Source organism: Odontomachus brunneus, unplaced genomic scaffold (assembly GCF_010583005.1).
Source record: "Odontomachus brunneus isolate Ranch 3 - 2012 unplaced genomic scaffold, Obru_v1 Obru_scaffold_077, whole genome shotgun sequence".
Taxonomy (NCBI): Eukaryota; Metazoa; Arthropoda; class Insecta; order Hymenoptera; family Formicidae; genus Odontomachus; species Odontomachus brunneus.
In genome coordinates, this window is record NW_022639527.1 from 1,252,368 (window position 1) to 1,271,901 (window position 19,534).

General features: G+C 44.8%; 4 protein-coding genes across 8 annotated transcripts in view; 2 read left to right on the forward strand and 2 right to left on the reverse strand.

Moving 5' to 3' along the window:
- LOC116847421 (protein lap1) overlaps nucleotides 1–5,989 on the forward strand; it is a 13,980-nt gene extending 7,991 nt beyond the window's left edge. The window contains exons 7-10 of one of the 3 annotated variants that reach the window (XR_004378758.1): nucleotides 276–1,123; nucleotides 1,222–1,338; nucleotides 1,405–1,476; nucleotides 1,555–1,634. Coding sequence is in view for 2 of the 3 variants with exons in the window: in XM_032822404.1 (XP_032678295.1) it covers nucleotides 276–1,123; nucleotides 1,405–1,476; nucleotides 1,555–1,731 (1,097 nt within the window). In the remaining variant the exon portion in view is untranslated. Of the gene's footprint in view, nucleotides 1–275; nucleotides 1,124–1,221; nucleotides 1,339–1,404; nucleotides 1,477–1,554 lie in introns of all 3 variants that reach the window. The other 2 variants (XM_032822404.1, XM_032822405.1) reach the window with 2 other exon arrangements.
- On the reverse strand, nucleotides 5,985–9,243 carry LOC116847424 (lipoamide acyltransferase component of branched-chain alpha-keto acid dehydrogenase complex, mitochondrial). 2 transcript variants are annotated; one of them, XM_032822416.1, is made up of 5 exons: nucleotides 9,092–9,243; nucleotides 8,656–8,780; nucleotides 7,728–8,283; nucleotides 6,930–7,325; nucleotides 5,985–6,473 (listed from the first exon to the last, which is right to left on the reverse strand). In XM_032822416.1, exons 1-5 carry the CDS (start codon nucleotides 9,128–9,130, stop codon nucleotides 6,237–6,239), a joined length of 1,353 nt encoding a protein of 450 aa, XP_032678307.1. In that variant the 5' UTR covers nucleotides 9,131–9,243; the 3' UTR covers nucleotides 5,985–6,236. The 2 variants fall into 2 exon arrangements, with proteins under 2 accessions (XP_032678307.1, XP_032678308.1); XM_032822417.1 differs by having other exon boundaries at nucleotides 8,985–9,120.
- A 1,112-nt stretch (nucleotides 9,244–10,355) lies between these two features.
- The window catches only part of LOC116847423 (cysteine protease ATG4D), a 30,815-nt gene continuing 21,636 nt past the window's right edge, over nucleotides 10,356–19,534 (forward strand). The window contains exon 1 of one of the 2 annotated variants that reach the window (XM_032822410.1): nucleotides 10,356–10,470. The gene's annotated coding sequence lies outside the window, so the exon portion shown is untranslated. The remainder of the gene's footprint in view (nucleotides 10,471–19,534) is intronic. The other variant, XM_032822412.1, reaches the window with a different exon arrangement.
- Nucleotides 10,464–19,534, reverse strand: part of LOC116847422 (metabotropic glutamate receptor) — a 14,073-nt gene continuing 5,002 nt past the window's right edge. Inside the window, exons 3-7 of the mRNA XM_032822406.1 lie at nucleotides 18,118–18,233; nucleotides 17,140–17,411; nucleotides 16,166–16,550; nucleotides 14,927–15,377; nucleotides 10,464–11,835 (exon numbers count right to left, since the gene is read on the reverse strand). Of these exons, the coding sequence (XP_032678297.1) occupies nucleotides 11,687–11,835; nucleotides 14,927–15,377; nucleotides 16,166–16,550; nucleotides 17,140–17,411; nucleotides 18,118–18,233 (1,373 nt within the window). The 3' untranslated portion in view covers nucleotides 10,464–11,686. The remainder of the gene's footprint in view (nucleotides 11,836–14,926; nucleotides 15,378–16,165; nucleotides 16,551–17,139; nucleotides 17,412–18,117; nucleotides 18,234–19,534) is intronic.

Consider the following 19,534-nt stretch of genomic DNA (forward strand, 5'->3'; position numbering starts at 1 on the left):
TTAGAACAAAAGGAAAGTGTACGGAGTATTTTAGAGATGTACTTAATCGATCGCAAATGTCGTTTTGTGGATATATCTGTTTATCTCGACGTATTTTGCAGGAATTTTTAGCATGCGTTTTCTCGTTTCTGACGTCATTAAAAAGAGATGGATGATGCGACTCCCCAGGAGCCTTAATTCAAAATAAATCCGACGTCGCGAGTTAAAGATTGAAGGGAATTTCGGGAAGACTGAGACTATTTAACGCGCCTGATATGAATTCTCGAATCTTTCAGCGATCGAATCGGATCCGCATGTAGCTTCATCCTCGTCACCCTTCAACTCATCCTCGAATTCGGCCGCGACGTTTCCGGACGTATCGTCGAAAACGAACTTCGACGCGAACGCAGAAGCGACGAAGGTCGAGGAGCACCACACGCCCGTGCCGAGTGATCATCGGGCCAATTTCGCCGATTCGAGCGTCGCGTCGAACGCATCCGCGGATAACGCGGGGACCGATTCTATCGACTACTCTCAAACCACGGACCAACCCTACACACCGGTGCCGGAGGGCGCCGACTCCGAGCAGGCGTGCGAGAACGATCGAACCTTCAAGCCGAGCAAAATTCCCGTTCTCAAAGCGAAGCACATAGAAAACGCGGGCAACACATCGAACAGCGACACCTCGGTGAAGCGCGCGAGTCCCGCGGCGGAGGAGTACGACATGAGCAAAACGTCGTTGAACGCGTATTCCGGTATACCCACGTCGCCGATCACGGGGAAGAAGTATCGCAGTCCGTTGTCGACGCCGGCGAAATCGTTAGATCGATCGAGGAAGATGACGAACGGGAACGTCGCAAACAACAATTCGTGCGACAACGTCGATTCGCCGGACGTGCCGAGCGTCGTGAGCCGGCCGAACGTCACGAAGAACATCGCCGAAGAATCGAGCGTTGCGCCTCCTGCTATCGTCGTGGCCAAGAGCGAGACAAACTCCGGCCGAAACACGCCGAATTTCAACAACAAGCCTTCGGGCGACGCCGAGTCGAAAGATCTAGCGACCTCCACGTCGAACGAGACGCTCAATTCAGAGAGAAAGCCGAGGTTCAAGTGGATGTTCGGTCCACACAAGAACGCCAACGTGGTGAGTATTACCCATTCGAAAAAACAGAGGACGAGACTGTAGAATGTAAAGAATTGTATTACTAACGATTTTCTAAGACAAATAAACTTCGATGCCAGGAAAGTGATCGTTCTATCGTCTGAAAATTCGAATCTTATTTGAATTTTTCTTGGACTTTTTCGCTATTCGAATAACGGAGATTTTACTGAATGAAGAAAAGGGAGAGTGAAGCGAAGGTAGAAAATTAGCAATTCATCTCTCTGCTTATGATGGTCTTTCTAATGAAAGATTTTCCTTCACAGCTGCCCGTTCAAGTAAGGAAGAATCCAGGTCTCGGTTTCAGTATAGCTGGCGGGGTAGCGGGTGCGGAAACCGTAAGTAGATCCGCGGATAATTACGCGTCCCGAGGCAAAGGAAAGAGCGAAAGTGCTCAATCTTCTGCTTCGCCGCAGGGAATAATCGTGACGAAGGTGAATCCTGACGGGCCAGCTCAGGGTACTCTTCGGCCGGGAGACAAGATCCTAGAGGTAGACGGTATCGACTTCACCAAGTCTGATCACAATAATGCTGTTGCCGTTCTTCGAGCTACCGGTGCCGTTGTGTCTATGATGATAAGTCGCCACCAATGATTGTAAGTTATTCGAGAACTTTTTTCTAATTCTTTTAGATGACGTACGATCGCTTTACATACTTCAGACTGAGTACATTTTATATATATATAGCTCTAACACGTATAATATATATACATACATATATTTAAATATATTCTTTAATCAAATCCGCAAGCAAAAGAAGAAAGAACAAATATACGATATACGTACGTTGTGATGCGTCACATACATACACATACACAAACACAACATACATATATACGCGCACACACGTTCGCGAGAAAGAATGAGAGGAATATACATACATATATATATATATATTTGTGTCGACTAAGATTGTAAACAAGTTAGGTTACTATCGATCGTTCTACGATTAATGCAGGACATGAAACGTGATCCCCAGTGCTAGGATATAAACGATAGAATGTTATTTTTAACGACTCTCGTCTCGTTCGCGGGCGGATCGAGTGATTACGCGGCGCCGCCCCTCCTCTTCCCCCCTGTGGCATAATATAGCTCCTTCGAGTAAACAGTTAGAACAATTATGTCTTTCCCGAATCTTTAACTCCAGGATGCGCGGCGTCCACGTTACGACGACAATGTGTTGATTGATATAGAATAGTTTTCATTTGTAACCTATACTCTCGCGCGCTCTCCCCGTCGAGAGAGCCGACAATGTGCCAGAAACAAAGTACTATTTATTATCCATATACATAACATATAAAGAAAAGAAGATATATATATATATATATATATATATATACTATATGCATATATATTATATAAACAGATTTATATCTGTAAAAGTTGAACGAGGTTCCCACAGATTTCAGCGGTATAAACAAGTCTCCCTTTCCCTCTATATCTCGATTGTTTCTCGCGTTGAAAAGAAAGGGTAAAGGGATTTCTATGTACCACCGCCGTGAGAAACGCGCCGTGCTCGTCATCCGTCGTGACCGAATTCATTTTTCACGCGCCCCACGAAGCGTATCTCTATTACGTTGTTGACTGTATAGTAGTTGTTATTGCATCGTACGGCAAACCTATAAATTCTATCTTGTTCGATTATCCGGGAAGAGGGTAGCGCACGCGAGCGTGTTGAATAATATAATAACGGGGATAACGGAATTGGCGCTTCTCTCTGTGGGAGCCTCGCGCCGCTCTTGTGTATAGAAAGAGAAAAGAAAACAAAAAATATTCTTCTATGTGCCGTACTTATTATCGATAATGTTTATACTCGTGTGTTGGTGTCCACAGACGTTTATTAACGCGTTCCTTCGCGACGCGGATTATCACTGCAGACTACCTACTTTTTCGACCTTACCTTTCTCGAAGCATTGATCGAAAGCACCGTCTCTCGTCGATCTCGAGCGTGCCGTTTGATCCTTAAGCATCAGGTCTACGATTACGTTTACATGGCAGCCTAAAAGCAGTAACATTCGACGATACTAAAATCTAAGTTCATCTGATCAGCTAGATCGCTCTCAGATCAAGTTAAAAACAAATAATTCAAACTGAAAAGTTGACAATTCTCGATGTTGTAATTGCTAGTGTCGCATATCACGTAGTATAGTTGCAACATGATTGTTCATACGAAATGTAACACCAAAGCTACAGTTACAACATGTTACAGCTGTTCAAACGTAGACTACACGGATGTTATTAGACCGATTTTGAGGCTCCTGTGTAATCTTGACGTCAGAAACGAGAAGATTGAAAATTCTTGCGAAATACGTAGAAATAAAGAGATGTTTCCATAAAATGGCATCTGCAATTGATTGAATTCTTTTTGCTCTAACGTATTTTGCAAAAATTTTTATCGTGTATTTTCTCGCATCTGATATTATCAATCGAGAATTCCGCGGCGAGGAAAGAACCAGGAGCCTTAAGTTGCCATGTAAACGTAGTCTATGTTGTATCCATTGATACTCGAGGCGTCGCCTCACGACGCGTGATTATTTCGCATTTATTTCAACGCTGCTTCAGCAACTTCCGATGCAACCACGTCTGCGATAATAGACTAAGTCTGCATTCTATAAAAGAGAAAGAGGTGCTCAGAGGTTGGACGTTTCGCACAACACACACACACACAACACAAATAATACATACACTGTGCGTTTCACACTGTTTTGTAAGTAGCGTTATTTAGTTTTTTTTATCGTTAATATTGTTAGATACTATCGACCATGAAACGTCTTTCGGTAGTGACGCGACTGGCTCTAGCGGAGCCCGGTGAATTGCCCGTGAATGATTGTTCGCGATTCCGTGGCGAATCATGTCCCGCGAGGGATGCGCCTGTACCTCGTAGAAATCATGTTTGTCATGACACAGCCGAGCGTGACATCGTATCGCACGAAGTCGACAAACGAGATCGCGTTCTCGCGCGTCGCCGATGTCACGTCGCGATTCAAAGGATGGCTGATCAGAGGCGAAGGTAGAGGAGCGAGAAAAGGTTCTCGCGGTGCGGAACGAAGAGTGAAGGAATGGAAGGGCTGAGAGAGATGATATGCGATAGCACAAATGAAATCGTTATTCCGTTATACACACTTGCGTTTATGTATGTAACGAGCTTATTATCCGATTACGAGTCCACGAGACGGCGTATGAGCGAAAGACTATCTAGCTACCGGACGTGCCGGAGGTGTCCCGCGGTTTTTCACGGATTTCCTCTCGTAAATCTGTTCTGTCGCGTTGATACTTGTTGAGTGAGGATATCATGGGAATAGAAATTTGGAATCGTAAGCTCCTAGAAGGAGAGAAAAGTTCCGGGACACCTCCTCGTGTACGCGATTCTGTCGAGGGACGATACCGAAACGGAGCGTTGCACGAAGATGGAATATCGTTGTTGCAAATTTAGTGTCTGTATTCGTATATCTTTGTTCGGTGTTACGTACGATAAGATTTTACGGTAAGTTGTTGCGGGCGTGCGAAGCGAGTCAGAGAAGCCGCGTCGTGTCTTCGATTTTCGAGAGAGAGAGAGAAAGAGAGTGTGTCAGTAGGCTAATTTCTAAGCACCTAGTCATGTGTCGAGAGAACGACAACAGACAAATGTTAGTGCCCTTCGTCAGTTTGATTTCTCGCCGACGGTGTATCTACGATATCCGCGGCGTTGCTGATTCGTAACTTCGCGTAGTTTCCGAGGAAAAGTGGCGTTATTGCGGCCACGACGACTCGAGCTTCCGATTTAGAGTCTACCTATAGTCCTCTATATACTTCTTCTTCTTCTTCCTCTCGTTTCTTCCTTTAATTTATACATGTATAAATATTCGCGCGGTTGATTTTCCAGCCCGTTGGCTCGTTGTTGTTCTTATCCTCGGCGACGTTTCGTCACCGCTGACGCTGTTGCATTTAATCGATCGATTCCATAGTTGAAACGTTGTAGAGAGAATGTTTATGAAAGAGAGAGAGAGAGAGAAAGAGAGAAAACGAAAGCTAGAAAGAGGATGTGAGGGGGAGGGGGGAATACGTATCGCTTAATGTCGACGGAAGAATCACGACTTTTATGGACCACAAGCACACATATTGTACTCTTTTCTACTACTTCTAACTAAACAGACTGACTACCTTTTTGGATACCTATTGTGTACTTGAATGACGCTGCGTCGTCTGCGTCGGGGATGATTAGGGAATCCTGACGATTGAACGTGTGATTGAAAAATCTCCAAATTGTACCCATGAGTGTATACTATAAGTGACTACCTGTTGCGTATCTAAGCGAAACGAGAAAAGCAATCAAGTGGTCGTACCTTCGTGCTCCTTTTGCCATACGCCCTCGTAATTCTCATCGTTTTGTTCTCGCGTCGTTTCGATCTCTCAGGTGCGACCCGAACTTACTGTTTCTTTTTCGTCAGCGGCGTATGGCGTAGTGCCAGGATCTCTTTTTCCTTTACTTTCTCATCTCGTCCCTTTCGTTTTGTGTATTCTTACTTTTTATCTTCGAGTCATTCGACGAGCGAGCATTGACGTCGATTCTTGCGTTCTTTCCCGATGTTCGCACGTCTTTAACGTTTCGATGATGTCTGCGTCTTGCAGTACAACCACTTCGTTAGCGCACCATACGTTTCATTGCGGTTGCCGTGACCGGTTGGGGTAATTTACCATGTGTATAGTTTGTAAAACCGATCGATGTACAAAGAAATACTCACGTTCTACGTTCGGACGTCATCTTCTGATAATTACTGTGCATTTTTGGATATGTTAGCGGAAGATGTCTGACCCTCAAACGAGAAGTCCTAGTTGGTTGTGCAGCAATAAATAAATTAATATTTACGTAAAAGGGGAGCGTAACGATTTATTGTTCCAACGAATATAAAAGCATCTTATAACGTAATCCTCAATTGTCCTTAAAAACGTTCCATCCAATTACCGTAAAAAATTCTCTTGTCTATTATAAGTATACATCGCCTCTTCTCAACCTGTCTCCATTTGACATAAATTATCATGAACACACGATAGCACGACCTGCCGACTTCGCTCGTCGGACATTCTCACGCGCCTCAAGAGATTTTCCCCAAGTGTGTCTCTCACGCACCGATCATCAGCAGTTGCGGATTCTCTACGTAGTGTTTCCACAAATTTGAGAATTCTGCCACCGTGACGCCGTCGAGGACACGATGGTCCGCGGACCAGCTGACTGCCATCACATTCACAGCCACCACGTTGTCCTCGTCGTCGAATCGTGGCATCTTCTGCGCCCGTCCGAACGCGCCGATCATCACTTGTGGCGGCAAGATTACTGGCTTTGTGTACGTACCACCGACCTGTCGTCATTAAACGCTTTGTAATACTCTGAATTTCTTGGAATGAAATTTCAATCAAAAAATAGTAAAAGTATCAAATTCTAATGATTTTTCATTAAAGTGAATTCCCCACTCTGATTAGATGAGTGAGTAGACGACTTCCACTCGAAATTGAAGAGTGAATTTGATGTACTCCATCGTCACAGGAAAAAGTCCACTCTATTGAAATATTTACTCTTGCAGATAAAGAATCCACTCTGAGTGAAGCATTCATTCTTATAATTGCGCGTATCGTTATTTTATTTACTATCGCCTCGAGTGAATTTTTAGCCACTTTAAATGAGATTTCACTCCAAGAAATTTAGAGAAAATAAACTTATTATTCTTTATATTATCATAGATGATTTTTCAGGAGCTTCAATAATCAACCTTTTATTAGGCTCGTTAACGGATGATGACGTGACAAATTGAACTCACCATGCCTATGTTCGACAAGGAAAAGGTCGTGTCGGTCAAGTCGCCGAGCGGTATTGACGTCTTCTTGCCGAGTTCCTGAAGCCTGTTCAATTTCTTTGCGATCTCGAGTATACTCAGGTTCTGCACATTCTTGATATTTGGCACCACCAGACCATCCGCCGTGTCCATGGCTACGCCGATGTTGTGATTGTCTATGAGACGCAACGTCTGATCTTCCTCGTTGAGCCAAGCGTTCAGCTTGGGATACTGCTGCAGCGCTCTCGAGGCCGCCTTGATGAAGAACGGCATGAGAGTTAGCGAAACGCCCAGTTTCCCCAACTCATCCTTCACCTCGTTTCGGCAGCGCATCACTCGGTTCACGTTGCACTCGTCGCTATACACGAAATGCGGTATGCTCTGCAAGAAATCCGCAAACTCATTAGTCATATCTGCGATTGCTCTAATACATTTAACAGAGATGTATAAAATCGGAAAGGAATTGTTAGAAAGAGAAACAGAGAGAGAAAGACACGAAGTCGAAAGTCGAATTAAAGCAAAGCGCTGTAAATATAATCAACCTTCAGATAAGTATCGTTAAACTATCAAAAACGTTACTGCGTTTAATACTGAAATATGGAATCACATCTCATATACAAAACAATATAATGAAAATGTGACTCTTCGAAATTTTATTAATGAACGCAATGATCAATGAAATAATAAATTTTTTATGAGTAGGCCACGTGGGCTCTGCGCTGCCAGAAGAATAAGATTTATCATATCTTCTTCTGGCTGAGATCAAGTAGAAGTAACGTTTACCAGAGACTGTGTCATGGTTTTCCACATGTGTTTCGTGTATCCCTTCATCGCAACCGTCTTGCCCGTTACACTTCCAAACGTCTGCTCTGGAACATCCTGCTTGGTCAGTTGATTCGGATCTACAGAGATCTTCTGTAAATGTACGAGCATGTCCTCCTTCAACACTCTTCCACCTTTACCAGTCGCCACCACGTCCATCAAATTCACTTTATTTTCCTTAGCTATTCTTCTAACCGCCGGGGTTGTCAGAATTCTTGGCGGGATGTAATCCATCGATTCCATACTGTCCATCTTCTCATCCTTGCCCAAAGTGTCTACCGTCTGATCCACATCGTTCTTTCCACTATTTTCTGCGTCTTTCTCAGCGCTGCTCACTGAGTCGTCCTCTATCTCGATGTCCAATAACGCCTCGCCCACCAAGGCGACGCTATCCACCTTGTGACGCAGAGTCTTGATGATGCCATCGTAGCGACTTGTGATCGTCACGGATGCCTTGTCGCTCTGTACCTCGCAAAGATTGTCAAACTGACTGACTCGATCACCAGGCTTCACGAACCTGAAATACCGCGCGTGTCAATGCGATTGCACACTTATCAATGCAGAAGGACAACGGGCACTCTGTCCGATTGCAACAGGTATATCTTTCTCAACTGTTTCTACTCGTATTTTTTTCGCATTTCTCTTTTGTAAAATGTTCAGTTCAAAATCTCGATAGTTTCTCTTTAATCCTAGATTTCCGCGAGCTTTTCTCTTCAGCTCGGAATTGCGAATCAGGAAGAAGCCAGATTCCAAAAATTCCGGATTCACAGAGAAAGGATTTCGAGTTCGATCGGATAAAGCGAACTTGCCCTCCTAAATCGGGCATTTAAACACGCACTTTTAACACCAGTGCTCGAGTGCGAGAAATTAATGCGTTTTGCAAACATACCATTCCTTCACTGTAACATCTCGAATTCCTTCACCGATGTCTGCTAGTTTGAACGGCACCACGACGCCTTGGCGAATTGGACTGATCGACAGGAATCGACATATCGGCTCACGTGATTTCTCGGCCTGCACACAACAGAGTAACTGAGATGGCCATACGCCTACGCGAGAACTTTCAACTTGTTTTACTCAAGGAAAATATCTTTATAGCAAAAATACCTTTATTTGCTCAACGAAAATACCTTTATATGAGCTGATGTGGCGCATGAAAATAGAGTTAGCGGAGCTCTCTCGATAACTACATTACTGACAAGACTCGACAAGACTCACAATGTATACTGTTGGCATATGGCGCTTGAGAAAAACATCGGTTCCGTTACAGCTGTAGCTGACGATTACGTGTATTCGCTGCAAACCAGTTCGGACGCTCTACTCACCAATCTGGAGATGGTTAGTAACCTCCAAGAAAGAGCCATCGACTGCTTTGTCCAGGAGAACGAAGATGATGCACGTGGAAACGGCAGAACAATCGATACGCGCTCTTATCGCACGTACACGTGAGGTATATTTATTCACGATGGCAATTCAGCAAATTATGCAATCCAGCACCGATAACAGCACCGATAGTACGGCATGAAGAACAGCTCGGCGTGCTCAATTGGCGACGGGCGACTGTGAGCGTCATACAATTTCAATTAAGATGAATCAGCCGAGTCACTTCGATCTTATTTCTATCGACTTTACTCAGGTCTCTTCTTTGTAGCTAAACTCGTATACACTTAGTGTACATTTTTGGAATTTAAAAAGAAACAGATATATATCTGTGATTTGTAAAGAAAAGAGAAAAACAACTAATGTAAGCTAGTTCAGCCAGTTCAGCTACAAAGAATAAACTACTTGATTAGTACGCAAGCCAACATTGATGATGCATTTCGCTTAAGATAAGCCTATTAGTCTTTTTGCGTTAATATTTGACTTGAATATTTTATCTTTCTATAGAGTTCAGAATACAATCAATGTCTAATGAGAGAACGTATTTTCTGAAATTTATACAACGTTTTCCTATTGGGCATCGACTGCGTTTCAAACTGCATCGAGATAAAAGTGTTCCAACCAAGTACACATAGCGACGGGCGAGAACAATGCAGACGGTTAATGAAGTATGTATGACTTTGTGGACCTTTAAATCAAATTAATACAATATTATTGTCTCTGATGACACGCGCTTGTTTGTAATCGTTGATTAAATGGTGTAAAGTTGCTATTTTATTCAGTGCCAATCATGGTCAGCACTTTTAGAGTCACAACTCAGCCAACACCATAATGTCAGTAGATAACATTTATGAGTTTGGAATTTCGCGCTCTATGTAACATCAAAGTTACTTTCGCGCTCTCGTTACATTGAAATTTCACGCTTCCAGAAAGACATTACAATTACGAAACTATGATATACACTTACAATATATCCGCTAGGTTTTTTATTTTCAAGTTGTATGGCTGGGTATGTCGACTGGGAATGCATGAATACCTAGATGCGTTCGAACAGGAGGATGCCCAAACTAGGAACTCGCATACACTTCTCGAGTCGTCAGGCCAGTTTGAAGTCTGGCTTCTCACTAGAATTTGGGTAGTTCTAAGACCCACGATCCAGGGACCTAAGCCCCTGCAAATCACGCACCTCTCACAGAACGTACACGTGCCTCAGGTCAATTTCGATTCGTCGGAACACAAAGCCACACGTACTTCGAGACGCTTATATCGCCACGTTTCGCACGCTCTTTTCTAAAACCACACATCTCAACACGCCAATTTACAAGTAAGTCTAAGTCTAATTTTTTCACACGTTTTCTATTGCTGAACTAGTGTGCATTTTAAAACTTAAAAAGAGAACTTAAAAAGAGACAAATATACAGATAAAACTTGGTGGAAGAAAGATGAGAGAGAACTAGTGCAGCTAGTTCAGCAATAGAAAACAGATCCATAGTTATCGGATTGAATTTTCGGGATCGATTACGGACGGACGTACGGACAGCGGGTCGAAATGAATCGCACTCGGCGCGCTATTCAACAATTATTTTATTTCATGCCCGATCTACGTCTTTCTCTTTCTCTCTCTTTATCGCGCTCATTATAATAGAAAAGATATTCATTTTTCCTTTGTACCTCGCTTTGGCTTCGGCGGCCGTGGGGAGAGGGGGATGAGAGGAGTCGGGCGATTTAATCGCCGATACAATAATAACATTCCTCTTACAGTATTAGGTAAGAAAAGGGGGGGAGAGAGAGGGGGCTTGATAATCATTTAATTAAAACAATGTCTCGTCGTGTAATTAACGATATTCCGGGGGAGGATTGCTCCGATATAATTGCACGCTTGCTTTAAGTCGATTTATTTATTGTCCACTGTGTACGATTATCTCGTCAAAAGGCGCTCTCGTGGGACGTTTAAATGACCGTTACCTATGGATTGTGAACATTAAAAAAAAAAGAAAATAAAGAGAGAAGAGGGAGTATAACGCGAAATTACACTTACACGCTTAATGGAAGTCAATATTTATCGGATGAGGTGCTTGACTAGAATTAGTGGTTCACTCGGTAATATATTTGCCCGATAAATGCACGCACACACACGTGTATATGTGACTGTGTGTCTGTGTTTTGTATGTGTGTTACGTATCTCTGTGCGTTTGTTACGTAGATACGCGCGTGTACTTTATGCGCAAAGACAATAATAACAATAACGACAACAGCGATTGTGATAACGATTTATGATTTAGACGTTTTTCTTTCTCTCTCTTTCTTTCTCTCTAATACACATATACACACGCACACTCTCTATCTTTCTCTCCCTTACACATTTTCTCTCTTCTTCTTTTCGATTGACAGTAATTGTGAACGATAACGGTAACCGCGAATCGAGGAGCTCAAAGTCCTCGCTATAATATTGTGTTGTCTCCACACAGGCAAACGCGCATTAGCGTTCAATTGTCGATTCCGTTCGAAGGCCGTGGTGTTTGTCTACAAACACTATGAATCTACAATTGTGCCACTTGCTCGTTATTCGTCTTGCTGGTCGTACTAGATGTCAGCGAAATCTCGGTGACCCCCACGGACGTTCGCACCGCCGCTGTCAGGGCGCTCTGTAACGGCACGTTCTCGCTCGTCGCCAATTCGCAGCCTGCGTCTGCAAAATCGACATTTTTGTTAGTTCAATGGGAATCAGTGGGATTATCGAAAGTGGAGTTAATTACGTGCGATTAGCGATGCTCTCGGACGCGAAACATGTTACGGCGTTTAGCTTTCTTGGGAAATATACTTTCAGAATTTCTCACAATTTTCCATCCTTCTATATTTCAACAAATAATTGAATTTTATCTTTGACTTTCTTCTATCTATCTATAAGTTATTGTGTTACTTAGTCATCAATGTCAATTTACTGTTGCTAAACGACGATTCGTTAAATTGATCTCTAAACACGTGTGTTAAAGTTCAGTATTGTCATATACGGTTTTAACAAAGAAAACATGTGAAGATAGAACACATCAACCTAAGCACAAGGATCCTTAGAAAATGTGGGCACGCTCTGGTTGTATAAACAAAAAATGATGAATTTTTGTTGAATCCAACGTTGACCCTTTTGAATCGAATTAATCCCATTAATCCCTTTGAAAGATAACAAATTATTTTGTGTGTGTGTGTGATCGTGATTAATTTACAAATGAAAGTTCACAAGGATTATTGGAAAAAGATAGAAGAGTAGAGCTCTAGAGCATTATGGAGATACCAGCATGAACGTATATATGCGCGCGAGAAACATATTATACGGCGCAGAGTCTCTTTGGTACAATCGCTCTTCAAATATTAGCCCATACCGCTGCGGCAAAACGATTGGAGCTGACAGCAGGGAGCGTTTTCGCATGACTTTCCTATATTACTCGGAATGACTGAGAGAATGATTGATGGCTCTGCGCGCACGGTTACGCTATTCAACGATTCATCGGTAATACAAGCATCGTGAGACCCGACGCGACCTCACTCGCACGAAATTGTGTTCTTGAATAATATCTAGCCGTACTTCTAGTCCCTCTCGCTCTCGGGGAACCCGGAGCAAGTGGATGTCACGTTAATACTCGGCCCGGGAGAAAATGTCAAAGGAGGGAAGCAAGTAAGTGCATGTGGAACGTACTAAGGCACTTAGCCGCTCTTCGCTGCTCTTCGCCAAGTCATCCAAGTATTAACATAATATGTCGCCAGCGCGACGTGAAATAATTGAATTTTGCATTAAGCGCCGCTCTCTTCCCGTTTTCATTCGCGAGACGGGAAAACCACCGTCGCTGATCACGTAATCCCTATTCGTACCGCGCTGACGGTGGTGGTTGTGTGATACAGCCGCGGGAGACAATGTGGCGTCGTATCGCCGAAATAATTTCCTACGAATAATCTACTTATGAATACGCGCGTGTACAAAGGACCTGCGGCGGGTGGCGCGTATTAACTTAATCATTTAGCACCGCTTAGGACGAATCATCCTGACGTGATAACCTGCTTCCGCCCTACCATTAACGCGCGTGCTCTGTAATCCTGCGTAATTGCGCAACGCTGGGCCACGTAAATCCGGGCGGTAATCACGAGAAATGCCAACAACAGCAGCCATTTCCGCGTGGCGGGATCAACAATATCAATTCGCGATTGATATCGGCTTGAGAGTCTCAAGACGAAACGGATGCCAACAAAATCTCAGCGTTTCCTTTGAGCGACAGAGAGAGATAGAGAGAGAGAGAGAGAGAGAGAGAGAGAGAGAGAAAGCGAGAAAGAAAAAGCGAAAGAGAGAGGAGTGGGAGGGATGCGTTACGAATAAAGCGTTTAATAAACTAAAAGCTTCCATTCCGTGGTAAAATGCTCCCTTTCCTCTCTCTCTCTTTCTCTCCCCCTACACCCGTTATCCACCCTCCTCCTCTTTCCCGATTGCCCCAGATCCCGGTCAGAAAGTTACATCGCCGCGCGTTACTATCGAATATCATGCCATCGTGTCCGTCCGCGTATCGATTACTTTCTTTCGCGAGCGAGAGCGCCAAGCGACGCGGCGATTTTGCGACTTTGCATCAGGACCTCGGCGTCGGATTTCTCGATATGTCACGAATCGCAATCAAGGTCGGATAAGCTGTCCAGCCTTCTTAAAGCAGTCTCGAAAACAAGTGCCTCTTTGATGCTGTTTTGTCAGAGTGTGGGAAGTTTGTGAGGTTTCACGGTAAGAGATATTTCTTCGCACTCGAGCCTTCCCTCAAGTTATAACCGATTGAAAGGACCAGGATTGCAAAAAAGATTTTGATTAAATCCCACGCCCGTTTGTACTTTCTAAAGGATCCAGTAATAATAGAGATATATTTAGATTTTCTGAAGTCAATTAATTTTCCTGCTCTTTTGCAGTTATGTAGTGTTGATACATAACTATATATTCAAAATAACTTTTAGTTTTAGTGACGAAAGACCCAACAAAATCCGACATTGTATTCTATACGAATTTCAATAAGGAAGAAATGTTGCAAAAGTGTGCAAGTCGATTTGTTCATTTCTTGGCAAAAGTGTTATATTATACGTTGTGCGCGCATTTTGATTTAAGCGGTTTAAAAGTAGTGATTTTAATCTGATTGACAAACAACGCTTTGGAGACTCTTGAAAGTGTAACATGATTTAAAGCAACTGCTCGCTAAGAATTCAGCACAAACGCGAAAAGAAATTACAGAGCAGTTGGAGGTAACGCAGCAAACCATTTTCAAACACCTACACAAATGGGAAAGATTCAAAAAGTAGGAAAATGGATTCCGCATGAACTCATTGAAGCCCATAAAAATCAGCGAGTGAGAGCATGTTTTTCTTTTTTCGGTAAGCAACGTGGAAAGTCTTTCTTGTGAAAAATCGATATGGGCGATGAAAAATGGATACTCTATGACAATGCGAAAACGCAAAAAGTCATAGGTAAATTCCGATGAATCATCAACCAATCAACATCAATCGCAAAGCCCAAATGCTTCGGAAAGAAGATTCTGCTCTGCATTTGTACGTCTGATACGAGACGAGAAACATTACTTTTAACATTCGCGATAAGATCAGCGCAACCATCTCAACGTATCTCGGATAATTCACCGTGAGAAGATCTCACCAACTCCCTCTATTTATTATTACTTAACGGAGAGAAAAGAAAACGCCTCAACCGCGACATAGCCCGAAACGGTCATCACCGATCGCGGTCTCATATTTTGACATGGAGGACGCACCCGCGCCGCTGCTCTGCTTCTTGAACGTGCTGCCCATGTAGACCTTGCCGCGGATATTCTTGTCCGGCTGGAAGGCGATGAGGTAGACCTTGGGCGAATAGAGGCAAACCAGGGTAACGGACGCGCTCAGGCTGATTGCCACGCAGAGCGTCGTGATTTGCGTCTCGTGCGCGTTCCCGGTGCCAAAGTAGATCGGCACGAAGGCCAACCAGATGATGCATGTGGTGTACATGGTGAAGCCGATGAACTTGCTCTCGTTGAAGTTCTCGGGGATCTTGCGCGTCTTCACCGCGTAGATGGTCGAGATGAGGATCAGGATGGCGTTGTATAGCTGGGAGAACAGGAAGCTCATGTCCTGGATGTTGCACTTGAGGATCACCTGCCGGCGGTCAGGGTAGGAGAACCTGGTGCCGGGTGGCTCGATGATCATCCAGACCAGCGTGAGCACCACCTGGAATTGGAACGAAGTCTTTCTCCCTCTCGACAGGCTAAGCGAAAGCTACGCGAAATAACGTGAAATAATAAAAGTGCTCACCGAGTTCGTGACTAGGATTAATTATTAAATTACTGGCCGCAGCTGAGTAATTAACGCGAAGAGTCGAACGAGAGCTTCGCTTCGCGGAAAGTGCACACCTAATTTACCAAGTTTACTTAGAAAGAAAAAAAGATTTTTTTCAATTACATTACTGGAAAGCAAACTCGCGCGAGGCAGTTTAATTGACCTGTGTTCAGGTCGTTTCGAGATAAATATCCGGTTACCTATTTCGAGGAGCGATGATGTAACTTACTGGTAGTCGCGTTTGTCTTACGACCAAATATTTAAATTTGGATGCGCGTATATACTGCTACGCCTCCCTCTGAAATTTCATAATGAAATTCCTGGAAGTATGATGTTCGAAACAAAATGGCACATCTACTCACTCGAAGTACAGTTTGTTTTCTCACGTGCGCTGAAATATCTAACAGTCTCGTGCATGACGTATTCTCGTCGTTATCGCGGCAAAATTACAGCGTCTCTCGCTCCATAAAGTCATAGCGAGTGTCGCAGAGACGAGTAGCGTTCGGGAAATTGGAGTCGATTTGACTTTATAATGAGAAAGCAAAGAGAAGATAAAGGGCAAGGATAATAAAGGAATCCCGGACGCGCGTCTGAGGACTTCAACTTCGCCGTAGATGCTCGTTGCCTCCCAAGAGGCAACTTCACCTTAAATCAGATCAGTCTATAAGCGTGTCACTCACCTGAAAGGCGATCAGCGCGGCCGCGATGCAAACCTGCGAGGTGGGACTGATGTATCGCGGCCTGACGGCGGACCTTGAGGCAGAATCGAAGATCCTGGCGATCCTGTTGGTCTTGGTGAGCAAGGCGCCATAAACGGCACTAAAGCTGACGCCAACGCCGAAGCGCTGAAGCACACAGGTCGCCGTAGTCGGCGTAGCGAGCAGCAGGAAGGTGTTTAAGTAGCAGACGAGCACTCCCGCTAACAGGATCACGGTCAGTTCTCGTCCGGAAGCTCTCACCACAGGGGTGTCTCGATGCTGGAAGAGCAAGCAGGCCACCGCCAGGGTCGCCACGATGCCTAAGCAGGAGATCACCGCCGGGGCGATGGCGAAAGCGCTGGTCCATCTGTCGAAAGTAGAATCGAATGCGTCATTACTGATTTTAATTATTTTTAATTATTATTAACTTTTGTTAATAATCTCTATTAATTTCAATATATCAATAATGTTGGTCTCAACTACTATAATATTCATTAATTAATTATACAGAAATTAATCCGAGACCTTTAGGAAACAAGAGAAGAAACAACTGTGATTTAATTAAGACTCCGAAATCGTTTCGTCATACGTTTCTTGTTGTGTAGCAATGCAACTATGTAATCATTGCTATCAAAGGGTTCAAGCGCAGTAATAGCGCTCCGTAACTTGAGGCGAAGGAGAGCCCGAGGAGAGACCCGTGCAAATGAATCTTCCCTCGATTGTAGCTTCTACCATCCCGAAGGCGTGTGAACGCCCTTTGATATTCGCTGTAATAATCGCAGGTCACAAGGCACCCCAATGATTGCATCGAATGAATGCCAAAGGCCGTACACGTGCAAAACATTATGCCATTTATCTCGGCGTCTTTTTATGTCAATAGCTTCGATCGGTTTCACAACGGCTCCGTGTTGCGCCGCGCCTTTAAGTCCCGACAGCGAGATATTGCGTGGACACACCTGATATGCTTGATCGGCAGCTGGTAGCACCCCCTCTTGTCGGGGTGCGGCCAGAAGCCCGGGCCGCAGTCCATGCAGGTGTACTCGTCGTAGACGAACTCGTATGCCTCGCATTGGTCGCACACCCAGCAACAAGTGTCACCCTGTTGCTTCTTTATCATACCTGGCTCGCAGGGCAAGGAGCACGCGGAGATCGGTATGTCCTTCGTGCCCCGCGCCCACACCATCTCCTCGGTGCGAATGTCCAGGGAATTGTACCACTTGCCCACCACCTGTCGACAGCATTTGGCACACGTGACAGATCAGCGAGTCCCGACATTGCCCCGCGCCAATCTTGCCGCGCAAAACGATAATTTCATTCATAATCTGGAAGCTGGTCAAGTTTGCCGAGTCCCACGAGTTTCCAATTAATCGCGCGCGTGCATCCGAGGAAAAGAGAGAGAGAGAGAGAGAGAAAGAGGTGATGGAAGAGGGATAGAGAAAGAGTTTCATCTCGTCTTGGCACGGAGTCGAGAGTCTCGTTTTACCTTCACGATTCTCACGGGTGTAAACGCGCTTTCCTCTGAAGTTTCATTTCTCTCTCTCCTCTCTCTCTGCGAAGTAGCCGCGGTGCGGCTTTAATTGCTCGTGCAAAAAAGGCAGAGATCTCTCGCGCACTCGTTTCGATTCACGATTCATCGATCGAGGCGCGGAGGCTCTAAGATTTTACACGCGTATCTTTAAGCGATGAGTTTAAGAGAGCAGACGAGAATCGAACTTTGCGAAAAACGAGACTTCTCTAAGAGGGAGGGAGTCTATCGATGGAAATTTCCTCCTACCGTCTCTCTCGCTCTCTCTCTCTCTCTCTTTACTTTCGTCTCCCGGAGTGAGATTCCAATTGAATTTATCGTCTCGCGCCAGGAGACAATCATTCAATTATGCATCGGCGATAATGCAGCCGTGTCATGGCGATCGCGGCGTCCACTGAATGAGCCTTACCCGATAGTGATAGCCGTTTGCCCCATTGTGACTCGTCGCCTTTCGGAAATTGAGAATCTCGTATCTCGCCAGACCGTCACCGTGCTCGTCGAACTTCACCTCGCTGCCGGCGGAGTCTGCAAAACGAGTCTGTAAACTGTTGATTTCCGTTCGGGACACGAGTTCCGCAGATGATTCTCGCACGCACCAGCCGTCGCCGTCGTTGCGGCGGCCTCGGCTTCATCTTTGAGTTCGAATTAGCGATCGAGCCGGGAGAGAACTCGAGAGGCCAGCGCGATGTCGCGAAATCGCGTCGGCTCTAGAGAGAACGGATGAAGGACTATTCACCGCGATAGAGAATTTTGCACGTAGTATTTTTCACAGAGGGATTCACCGGATATATCTATTTTTCGAGTATCTCCGTCGATTACACACGTTTTATTCGAGCGAACGAACGGCCGGCCGACCGATGAGTTCGATCGTTTAACAAAATACCTGCAAAATGTGAATTTCATTGTGCACCAGCTCCGAAACGATTCACGCGCTACTGTTCTTGCCGCCGGCGCACCTCTTTTCCTCGGAAATGCAATGTTAGAAGCGAAATAATAGCTGTAGGGCGATGCAACGCAAAAAACCGATCGCGGATCTAGGAAATAAAGGACGTATGCGTTGCGAGACGGAATTTTCTACGTATATTTTCACAGAGAAAGAAAGAGAAAAAGAGGCAGGGAGAGAGAGAGAGAGAGAGAGAGAGAGAGAGAGAGAGAGAGAGAGAGAGATATCGGATATCCATCTATTTCGAATATCTCTGTCGACTGCACTCTGTCCGACTTCCACTCGACGAGAGCGATCGACAGTCGGGAAACTTAACACATTTAACGACACGCGTTTCCACATGAGTCTCTGTCGAATTCGAAGCGCAAATAAACGTCGACGCGCCCTTCGGGACTCACCCAGTTCGGGTGACACCACTTAAAAAAATGCTCGGTGTAAGGTACGAGCGCTTTGCGTGCGTTTCCTACACGAGGTCGTCGTGACGCGTGTGCACGCGTGTACGTAAAATAAATCAATAGAGGGAGAGAGAAAAAGGGAGGAACTGGACGCGTTCGTCCGATCCGATTCGAGATATCATGCGGTGTTACGGCGCATACCACTGCCGCGACCTCGCACATGTCGAAAGAAGAAAAGAGAAAAGGAGAGAAAAAAGAAGAGAGAATTCGCGTTTCCGTATCGAGCGAGAGGACATGGTGCAACATTTCAAGGCGTCGCGGTAATTGGTCGAATTAAACGGCACGAGTTCTTGGAATTCTATGTATGGCGGGGAGGAGATTTGACGATATTGAAAACGATCGCGGGATATCGTACGATTGCTTGGGAATATCAGGATCTACGGTCGAACCACGGTTGACTTCCTCCCTCCCCCCCCCCCCCCCCCCCC